We start from the raw sequence: 12,243 nt of genomic DNA on the forward strand, positions 1-12,243 counted from the left end.
TGTCTCTCTCTGTCTGTCTCTGTCTTTCTCTGTCTCTCTCTGTCTGTGTCTCTGATAGAGGGTTCTATTAGTGTAATGTACATTTACACAACTGTAGGTTATTAAAAAACTAACAAACAAACAAAAAAACATTATGACTGCCAATGGCCCCTGGTCCTAGCATGGATTACTTGTTCTTGTGATGACTGATGTATAGATGATTCACTTAATTAGAATTGTAAGTCACTTTGGATAAATGCCAAAAATGTAAATGTGATTGTAAATATCTGTCAGGTGATCAAAGAATGTGACTGATGAGTTTGTGGACGGCGAGCAGCTGCAGTCAATATGTCATAGTTGTGTTGTTACAGTAGTTAGTTAGCTAGTTAGTTAGCTAGTTAGTTAGTTAGTTAGCTAGTTAGTTAGTTAGCTAGTTAGTTAGCTAGTTAGTTAGTTAGTTAGTTAGTTAGTTAGCTAGTTAGTTAGCTAGTTAGCTAGTTTGTAAACATGTTGTGTCTTGTAGGTTTGGTGTTGAGCTCATCATCACTAAGGAGCAACCATGGCTGTCCACGCACCTAAAGACAAGTTAGTGTTATTAGCTGTTATTGATGTGTTATTGATGTGTCATTTATGTGTTTTTTACCGGCTGAGTTTTCTGTGTCCAGGATCATCACAATTAGTGACTAAATGTCAACCAATTTGGTCTATAATCTTGTGTGTGTGTGTGTGTGTGTGTGTGTGTGTGTGTGTGTGTCAGGTATAATGCTGTGTGGCTGATCTTCTTCACGCTGGGCCTTGGAACCGTCCTGCCATGGAATTTCTTTATGACCGCCACTGTGGTAACGAATTAACTATATATACACACTACTATATCACCATGGTAACGAATTAACTATATATACACACTACTATATCACCATGGTAACGAATTAACTATATATATACAATACTATATCACCATGGTAACGAATTAACTATAGATACACACTACTATATCACCATGGTAACAAATTAACTATATATACACACTACTATATCACTATGGTAACAATTTCACTATATATACACACTACTATATCACCATGGTAACGAATTAACTATATATACACACTACTATATCACCATGGTAACGAATTAACTATATATACACACTACTATATCACCATGGTAACTAACTAGTTAGAGTTAGGGTTAGGGTTTAGGTTAGGTAGTTTGTATATCATATACACTATGTGAAGTCACATCCTGTCTGAGGTCACATCCTGTCTGAGGTCACATCCTGTCTCTGCTGCAGTACTTCACTGGCCGTCTGAAGGAGCCCTCGGTGGGCGTGGTCCAACCGAGAGCCAATCAGACGGAGGGAGAGGCGGACCAGCGCAGCATGCTGGAGGCCAAGTTCAACAACGTGATGACGCTCTGCGCCATGACCTCCCTGCTGCTGTTCACCTGCCTCAACTCCTTCATACACCACCTGTAAGACCACAACACAACCACACCCTAACACAACCACACCCTGACCCTAACACAACCACACCCTGACCCCTGACCCTAACACAACCACACCCTAACACAACCACACCCTGACCCTAACACAACCACACCCTGACCCCTGACCCTAACACAACCACACCCTAACACAACCACACCCTGACCCTAACACAACCACACCCTGACAGTAACACAACCACAACCACACCCTAACCCAACTACACCCTGACCCTAACACAACCACACCCTAACACAACCACACCCTGACCCCTGACCCTAACACAACCACACCCTAACACAACCACACCCTGACCCTAACACAACCACACCCTGACCCTAACACAACCACACCCTGACAGTAACACAACCACAACCACACCCTAACCCAACTACACCCTGACCCTAACACAACCACACCCTAACACAACCACACCCTGACCCCTAACCCTAACACAACCACACCCTAACACAACCACACCCTGACCCTAACACAACCACACCCTAACACAACCACACCCTGACCCTGACCCTAACACAACCACACCCTGACCCCTGACCCTAACACAACCACACCCTGACCCTAACACAACCACACCTTGACCCTAACACAACCACACCCTGACCCTGACCCTAACACAACCACATCCAAACACAACCACACCCTGACCCTAACACAACCACACCCTGACCCCTGACCCTAACACAACCACACCCTAACACAACCACACCCTAACACAACCACACCCTGACCCTGACCCTAACACAACCACATCCTAACACAACCACACCCTGACCCTAACACAACCACACCCTGACCCTGACCCTAACACAACCACACCCTAACACAACCACACCCTGACCCTAACACAACCACACACCAACACAACCACACCCTAACACAACTACACCCTGACCCTAACACAACCACACCCTGACCCTAACACAACCACACCCTGACCCTAACACAACCACACCCTGACCCCAACACAACCACAGACCGTAAGCTAGGTTAGCTAAGGCCTGACTAAGACATCTATGCTAGTTTAGGGTCCAATGTATGATCTGTGTGTGTGTGTGTGTGTATGTGTGTATGTGTGTATGTGTGTGTGTGTGTGTGTGTGTGTCCTGCAGCGTTCCTCAGAAGGTGCGTGTGGCGGGCAGCCTGGTGGTGATCATGGGGGTGTTCCTCGTCACGGCCGTGCTGGTGAAGGTCCCCATGAAGCCCCTCCCCTTCTTCATCATCACCATGGTTAAGATCGTCATCATCAACTGTAAGACCAGGGGGCCGTTCCACTAACGTTGATTAGTATATCGGCGATAAAAATAAATCCTGCGATCAGGCAACTCGGGATTGGAATTCAAGCCTCAGTATATCACTTAGACATATATATATATATATATATATATATATATATATATATATATATTGTACATCGATTTGCATGAAGGCTTCGGTTAAATGTAAAAAACAAACAAACATTAACTTAAATCAAGTCCCGAACCCGCAGCCTTCGGAACTCTAGCTGGCTGCCTTAACCACTGCGCCAGCCACACCGCTGTAATGATGGCAATGCAAGTTGATAGACATACCTATTTTATTTTATATTTTACACTTTTTAATTTATTTATCTATCTATCTATCTATCTATCTATCACACTTTCAAAATATCAAGTTATCTATCACACAATCAAACTATCTATCTATCGATCGATCACACTTTCAAAATATCTAATTATCTATCTATCACACATTCAAACTATCTATCTATCTATCTCGTGTGAAGTGGGAACTAATATTTCCTAAAAGACACTTGAGGAACTGTCGTTCGGGATGTAGTTTCCGCCTGTGAGCCTTTTTTGACGCACGCATTACCTAAACCAGCCTGTAAGTCTGCTCGGGACCAGAATTACTCAGAAGGATTGGTTGCATAGCAACCAAGCAGCTAATTATTTGAGCCACATTGATGGAACCTGGATCAGAGTTAATCGCTTGGATCAGAGTTAATCTCGCTTAGTGGAACAGGCCCCTGCTCTCTCACTCCCTCTCTCCCTCTCTCCCTCACTCCCTCTCCCTCTCTCTCCCGCTCTCCCTCTCTCCCTCTCCCTCTCTCCCTCTCTCACTCTCTCCCTCTCACTCTCTCTCACTCCCTCCCCCTCTCCCCATGTTGTTGTTGTTGTTGTTGTTGATGTTGATGTTGTTGTTGTTGACGCAGCGTTCGGGGCGCTGCTGCAGGGCAGTCTGTTTGGCATGGCGGCGTTGCTTCCTGGGTCCTACACCACGCCCATCATGAGCGGCCAGGGCCTCGCTGGCACCTTCGCTGCCTTCTCCTTGATCTGCTCCATCGCTAGTAAGTCCTGGGGGGGGTGGAGGGAAGGGGGTGGAGGGAGGGGTGTATGGGGAGGGGGTGGAGGGAGGGGTGTGTGTGTGTGTGTGTGTGGGGGGGGGGGGGGTAGCGTCTGTTATACTGTTATAGTCAGGGGTGCACATAACTGGTGCGCCAGTGCGCATGCGTCGCCAAAATGCATGCTGCGCGGCTGATCAGCGGCATGAAGGCGCTTTTGCGCACCAACAGCTGGGTCCAAGAAGCAAGCCCCACCAAGTAAGTAACTATTTGCCGTCCCCTCAGCCGAAGGCGCGACGAGTAATCCATCACGACGACCACGGCGACTCCCCTCACGAAAACATTCGGAAAGTATCGTAACTCGTACTTTCATTCCGCGTATCGCGTATCGCGTATCGCATGGTTATCACACCGACACTTGAAAATTCAGTCCCGAACGACTCGTCGCTAAAAGGAAAAACAACACCAAGGGACTTCACGTTTCTTTTCTCTGAAGCTTTCAAACGTTCAGACGTTTGTTTTACAGCTTCATTATCGCACCTAGACCCCTGACCCAGGGAATATGGTTGGGAATTCTATTAGAAAAAAGAAAAAGAAAAAGGCTTTGTTGCACAATCAAAATAACGAGCTATTTAAAGTGATGGCCTACAACATCCTCTACCATGGTTGAAATTGAGGACAGTGATAACTTACAGCAGTCAAGAGAGCAGTGATGATGATTAAGCTTGTAGCATAAGTAAATGCTTAGGCTGTAACTTTTTGTTGAAAAGTTGATTTCAGTATTTACAGAACAGAGCAGTGCTTGACATCAGAGATGTCAGTTGATTTCATTGTGTTTAAAGGAGTCTGACAGACTTTCATGCTTAAAGAGCAGTCATTTGATTTTGCATTTGTTTATTTTGTTTTGCACACAATCATTTGTTCGTTCATCTTTATTTATGAATAAATGTCGTTTTGCTAATATAAGTTATCCATGTATCCCTTTTTCATCCATCCTGTGGGATGGGGTCGTGACTCGCGAGCTCGGGGAGCACCAAGCAGCATCCCTAGGTGCTCCTCTGAGCACTGGCCCCAAAAAGTTATGTGCACCCCTGGTTATAGTGACATGCTGAAGCCAAAACTAAGGGTGCGTTCGTAAATTCACTCTGAGAATGCTCTGAGTTCATAGAGCTTACGAACAGTCAAGTCTTTACGAACTAACTGTAAACATGGCGGACACCAACGATAACATTACCATCATTATCGTTGACCTTAGCTAGCTTTCTGTTACTAACTGTAGTGTTGTTGACAGTAGATACTCTTTAACTAATGTTGCCATGAAATGAACATTAATTAATCCCATGTAAAACGAACCCACGAACGCACCCAAAGTCTTAAAAGGTAAGATATGAATCTGCCCTAATAAAGCAGGATTTGAAACTGTGATTAATCCCTCCCTCTCCTCTCCTCCCCTCCCTCTCCTCCCCTCCCTCCCCTGCCCTCCTCTGGTCCCCTCCCTCTCCCCTCCCCTCCTCTCCCCTCCCTCTCCCCTCCCCCTCCCTCTCCCCTCCCCCTCCCCTCCCCTCCCTCTCCCCTCCCCTCCTCCCCCAGGTGGTTCGGCCATGGAAGACGCAACGTTTGGTTATTTCATCACTGCCTCTGCCGTCATCCTATTCGCCGTTGTGACCTACGTGATCCTCCCTAAACTGGTACCAAGGCCACGTCCTCTGTCCCTTAGCCACGCCCTCTGTTCCTTAGCCACACCCTCTGTCCCTTAGCCACGCCCTCTGTCCCTTAGCCACGCCCTCTGTCCCTTAGCCACGCCCTCTGTCCCTTAGCCACACCGCCACGCCCTCTGTTCCTTAGCCACGCCCTCTGTCCCTTAGCCACGCCCTCTGTCCCTTAGCCACGCCCTCTGTCCCTTAGCCACCCCCCTCTACTATACTACTACTATTCATAGCTTTCATGTGACGTCACAGCATAGTGGAAACGCCCACCTGACGGGCAAAATAATTCCAACGTGTCCGGATAGAGGAGAAGACATGGAATCCAAAACTTTTTGAATGGAGTCGATCCTCCACTCCTATCACCGTGGACACAGCAAGGAGCGAATTCCCGGATAGAAATATTCCCTCGCCCCGCTGTCAGCGGGAGTAGCGGTAGTTTCGTCCAGCAGCGGGTGAACGCCCGGTTGATCGAGTTTCATATTAAAAGTATATCTTCTCGGGGTGTCAGCGCGGTGGTTAAGGGCTCAAAATGACCGTATACTGATGGTGAATTTAGCAATAATAGTCTTGTGTTTGTACCACCTCCATAACCGGTGTTATTCACGGACAAAGCCGGTCAAGGAGGCACCCTTTGCGGGTCAATAACTTTGATTCTCCGGGGGTTAGGAAAATAATTCCAACGTGTCCGGATAGAGGAGAAGCCAGGGAATCCAAAACCATTTGAATGGTGTCAATCCTACTCTCCTATCACCGTCGTGTATCTTGATAGTTCTTCATGGGTGAGGTGGTCTAAATAGTAGGCAGCCGGTAAATTGCGTCCACTCGCCATGTTGAGCGATGTTGCTATGATACTTTTTGCCCGTCAGGTTGGTGGTTGCTAGGGAAGAAACCACGCGACTGAAAGCTATGAATACTACACTACTACTACTACTACTATAATACTATACTACACTACTACTATAATACTATACTACTACTACACTACTACTATACTACTACTACTACTACTACTACTACTACTACTACACTACAACTACTATAATACTACTACTACAATAATACTATACTACTACTACTACTACTACACTACTACTACTACTACAACAATTATTATACTACTACTACTACTACTACAACTGCTACTACTACACTACTCTACGACTACAACACTACTGCTACTGTGTGACTCTGTCTCCCCCTGCAGGAGTTCTACCAGTATTACAGCAGCAAAGGCAACAAAGTCGGAGATCAAGGTCAGACTCTCACACACACACACACACACACACACACACACACGGTCTGTCTAATAAGCCTGTTGGAAAGAACAATCTGATTGTGTGTGTGTGTGTATGTGTGTATGTGTATATGTGTGTGTGTGTGTGTGTGTGTGTTTGTCTGTATGTGTGTGTGTGTGTGTGTACCCAACAGAGGAGGCCGCAGACGACAACAAACCTCACATCTCCATTACAACCATCTTCAAGAAGGTAGGAGACCACACACACACACACACACACTCACACACACACACACACACACAAACACACGCTCACACACGCACACGCTCACACACACACACACACACACACCCACTCAGATCAACTAACTTGCACTCAACATCTACCCGATGATAGACATACTTGACATGTCCCCCCCTCCTCTTGTGTGTGTGTGTGTGTAGATCTGGCTGATGGCAGCGTGTGTGTGCTTCGTCTTCACCGTAACCATAGCAGTCTTCCCTTCCGTGACTGTCGACGTCAAGTCCACCATCGCAAACGGAGGAACCTGGGGTATGGCCGTGTGTGTGTGTGTGTGTATTACACCAATCCTGAGATCCCTACACCGGCTACAAGTCTCTCAGAGAATTGAATTCAAAGTTCTCCTAATTACATACAAATCACAAAATGGTCTTCCACCTAAATACATATCAGATCTCCTCCCACCCTATATTCCAGCAAGGCCCCTAAGGTCAGCTGAGACTAATCAGCTAATCATTCCAAGAGTGAAAACAAAACACGGTGCAGCAGCTTTCAGTCACGCTGTCGCATGCTCCTGGAACAAACTCCCTGAAGAAATCAAACAGGCCCAAAACCCTTAAAATACTTAAATCTAAACTAAAAACCTTCATGCTCTGCAACAGTTATGATTAAACACTAACACTTATATCAATGTCTTTTTATCCATTAACTATTATCTTATTAAATGTTTTATCTCTCTCATGTAATGTACATATAATTATGCTAGAATAAATAAATGATTAAACTTATTTACAGTCTTATGGTGGCACATTGTTGTACTTCACCCAGCAGATGTGTCAGTTTTATGACATTGGTCCAAGGTTTCAAGTCTTGTTGTGTGTTGGTGGTCAGTGGAAGTACGTGTCTCTGATGTCTTTGTACAGCTGGCAGGTGGTTAAAAAAGTGCAGGTCTGAATTGCCCCATTTGTATGAAATGTGCTATACAAATAAACTTGCCGTGCCTCTCTACAGGAAATAATTAATTAATTAATTGTGTGTGTGTGTGTCTCAGAGGGCTACTTCATCCCTGTTTCCTGTTTCCTGCTGCTCAACCTGTGTGACTGGGCGGGCAGGAGCTTCACCGCTGTGTGTATGTGGGTAGGTCACACACACACACACACACACACACACACACACACAACACACACGCACACAACACACGCACGCACGCACACACACTCACACACAACACACACGTGCACACAACACACACACGCACACAACGCACTCACGCGCACACACACACACACACACACACACACACACACACACACACACCACAGTGCCCGTTTAGCAAGATTGTATGGAGTGTTGACCTGAGAGTGTGTGATGTCATCGATCGTTAATCAATAACCAGGCTGATAACCTGATCAGAGCACTGAGTGTGTGTGTGTGTGTGTGTGTCTCCCAGCCAGGGCAGGACAGCCTGCTGTTGCCAGGGCTGCTGGTTGCCAGGGTGATCTTCATCCCTCTCTTCATGCTGTGCAACGCCCAGCCGCGTCGCTTCCTGCCGGTCTACTTCCTGCACGACGGCTGGTTCATCAGCTTCATGGTCCCCTTCGCCCTCAGCAACGGATACCTGGCCTCCCTGTGCATGTGCTACGGCCCCAAGTACTACACTACCCACAACCACCTCACTGCACACTACACTACCCATAACCACCTCACTACACACTACACTACCCACAACCACCTCACTGCACACTACACTACCCACAACCACCTCACTACACACTACACTACCCACAACCACCTCACTACACACTACACTACCCATAACCACCTCACTAGACACTACACTACCCATAACCACCTCACTACACACTACACTACCCACAACCACCTCACTGCACACTACACTACCATAACCACCTCACTACACACTACACTACCCATAACCACCTCACTACACACTACACTACCCATAACCACCTCACTACACACTACACTACCCATAACCACCTCACTGCACACTACACTACCCACAACCACCTCACTACACACTACACTACCCACAACCACCTCACTACACACTACACTACCCATAACCACCTCACTACACACTACACTACCCATAACCACCTCACTGCACACTACACTACCCATAACCACCTCACTACACACTACACTACCCATAACCACCTCACTGTACACTACACTACCCACAACCACCTCACTACACACTACACTACCCACAACCACCTCACTACACACTACACTACACCCTCCAACCTTCATCCCAGCTGAGCGTAGCCTAGCTAACCCTCTTCTTCTTCTTCTGTCTCTACAGCAGTGGTTCTCAAAGTGTGGGAAGGGGGCGCAATAGCAATACTGGTGGGGCGCGAGAGACTGGGGAGGTCAACAATTAACACTCAGAGAGTTCACACTCTTTGACTTGTTCTAATTGTAGCTTCATAATCTTCGGAACGGAGTCATTTTGTGACAGGGACAGCGAAAACAAAAACGGAAAATGCGACAAACATGGGTAAAAAAAAAAAACGTTCGAAAGTATGACGAGGCTTACCTTGCACTGGGCTTCACTGTGAATGTGGTGGGAGGTGAGGAGAGACCATTGTGCGTGCTATGTCTCAGAACATTAGCAGCAGACAGCCTGAAGCCAAACAAGTTAAAAAGGCACCTTGAGACAACACACCCCAATGATGCAAAGAAGCCACTGGCCTTCTTTAAAAGAAAACTTACAAAGTACAGAAAGCAAGAAACTCATACAAAAGCGGCATCCGTAAGTACCAAAGCGCAAATAGCATCATTCAAGGTTGTATACAGAATTGCAAAGTGCAAGAAACCGCACACCATAGCCGAGGAGCTCATACTCCCAGCTGCACTGGATAATGGTGTCAACTTTGATTGATGAGACAACCGCTGCAAAATTGAAGACCATTCCCCTGTCCAACGACACCATTGCAAGACGCATAGGTGAGATGTCAGAGGACCTTGAGGAACAACTCGCAGAGAAACTACACAAACGTTTTGCATTGCAAGTTGATGAGGCTACTGACAATAATAAGGACTGCTTGTTTATTTCTTATGTCCGCTATGTAGATTCGGAGTCAATGAATGAAGACTTGCTGTTTTGCAAGCATGTGACAGGGAGAGCGACAGCTAATGAGCTATTTGGGATTCTTGACACTTACCTGACAGAACACGGACTGAAATGGGAGAACTGTGTGGGGTTTTGCTCAGATGGTGCGCAGACAATGGCCGGGAAAAGGAAGGGACTGCAGGCGCTAATAAATCGCGTCGCACCAAACGCGCAATGGACACACTGTGTCATTCACAGAGAGGCGCTCGCATCCAGGCAGCTTAGCCCTGAGCTAAATTAGGTTTTGACCGAAGTGATCGGTGTTGTAAATTTCATCAAAACCCGCCCGCTGAAAGCACGTCTGTTCTCTGCACTGTGTGAGGAAATGGGAGCTGAACACTCTGCTTTGCTGTTTCACAGTGAAGCAAGGTGGCTCTCCCGAGGGAAAGTGTTGTCCCGAGTCTTTGAGCTCAGAGAGGAGATTCGGGTGTTTATGGAGGAGGTGGGAATGCACGAATCTGCAAGCAAGTTCAGTAATTTAGAATTCCTGATGAAACTGGCCTATCTCAGTGATGTGTTTGGAAAGCTCAACGAGCTGAATCTTCAGCTTCAAGGAAAAGACAAACACCTACCCCACCTGGCAGATAAGGTCAGCGCATTCACCAGAAAGCTGGAGGTGTGGGGCAGGCGCCTTGATGAAGGAAATACTGATCCTTTTCAGAACCTGACCAAGTTTGTAGAAAGCAGTGATTGTGATGCCACCACAGTGATCCCCTGCCTGAAGCAACACATCTCTTCCCTGGGAGCATTGTTCCAGAAATACTTCCCACACAACACTGCTGAGTATGACTGGGTGGTGGATCCATTCAATGCAGCAGGTTGGTAGGCAATTTTGATGACTAAATATAACTGTGACTATTTTGTGCTGTAGGCCTATATTTTATTAATGTTGTATGTATGTTACTAACTAACTACCTGGAATGGATTGTTGTAAAATTGAATCGTGTTGTGTTTAATATGCAATTAATTACAAATAAGGTATCTCTATCTGTAGCACCTGCTGATTTCAGCTCTGCTGAAAAGGACCAACTCATCGAGCTGACCTCTGAGTCCACCCTGAGGCTGAGGTTCAATGGTCAGACACTGAGTGAATTCTGGCTTGGTGTGGAGAAGGAGTATCCACTCATAGGGCAGAGGGCTGTAGGCATCCTTCTTCCCTTCGCCACATCCTATCTCTGTGAGGCTGGCTTTTCAGCTGTTGCTTCACTGAAAACAAAGTACAGATCTAGGCTCAACATTGAGCAGGACTTGAGAGTGGCAGTGTCAGGCCTGCTACCCCGTTTTGAAAAGATATGCAGTGCCAAACAGGCTCATTGCAGCCACTAATGCTGTAATGTTATGATGTTCTTGATTGTTAGTGTTCATTTTCTTGAGAATTGTAATGGAAAAATATTGTTTGTGTTTATTTATTATATTCTGTTATTTGTATTTTTAGGTTTTTTGTTGGGAAGAGTGTTATGTGGTTCAGTTCAATAAATGTAAACTTGCCCCATGTTGTGACAGTTTTTTGGGGGTGAGGTGGGGCTCACAAATGTTTTGTCCTCCCAAGGGGGGCTTGACAGAAAAAGTTTGAGAACCACTGCTCTACAGGAAGGTAGCTAACCCTCTTCTTCTTCTGTCTCTACAGGAAGGTAGCTAACCCTCTTCTTCTTCTTCTGTCTCTACAGGAAGGTAGCTAACCCTCTTCTTCTTCTTCTTCTGTCTCTACAGGAAGGTAGCTCCGCATGAAGCAGAGACGGCCGGCGCCATGATGGCGTTCTTCCTGGGTCTGGGTATGGCGTTTGGAGCCGCCCTCTCCTTCCTGTTCCGGGCCGTGGTCTAAGCCCCCCCCCTCCCCCATTCCATCAGTCTGCATGTCTAGACTGTACATATGCTGTTAAATGTATTAAACAACGACTCATCATTCATGAGAATGTTAGCACTTTGTGTGTGTGTACCCTCATCTGTATTCAATAAAAACATTATCTCATATTGAGTATGACTACATGTTGTCATGACTACACACACACACACCCTCACACACACTAATACCAAAATGTGCACAGACACACACACACACACACACACACACACAGAGGTTCTCTCTCATACACACACACACACACACACCACAA

At 46.4% G+C, this 12,243-nt stretch overlaps 1 protein-coding gene across 1 annotated transcript; it reads left to right on the forward strand.

Annotated features, from left to right (window-relative positions):
* Window positions 1–538: 538 nt before the first annotated feature.
* Window positions 539–11,951, forward strand: LOC308164181 (equilibrative nucleoside transporter 1-like; the record flags this gene model as incomplete). The annotated part of the gene is made up of 12 exons (XM_080538327.1): window positions 539–564; window positions 737–818; window positions 1,274–1,452; window positions 2,599–2,738; window positions 3,681–3,815; window positions 5,400–5,497; window positions 6,720–6,768; window positions 6,944–6,999; window positions 7,194–7,302; window positions 8,042–8,127; window positions 8,441–8,640; window positions 11,840–11,951. The coding sequence occupies 12 exons, from the start codon at window positions 539–541 to the stop codon at window positions 11,949–11,951; spliced, it is 1,272 nt and encodes a 423-aa protein (XP_080394453.1).
* Window positions 11,952–12,243: the final 292 nt, after the last annotated feature.

The sequence above is a fragment of the Nansenia antarctica genome (assembly GCF_963989245.1).
Source record: "Nansenia antarctica genome assembly, chromosome: 8".
Taxonomy (NCBI): domain Eukaryota; kingdom Metazoa; phylum Chordata; class Actinopteri; order Argentiniformes; family Microstomatidae; genus Nansenia; species Nansenia antarctica.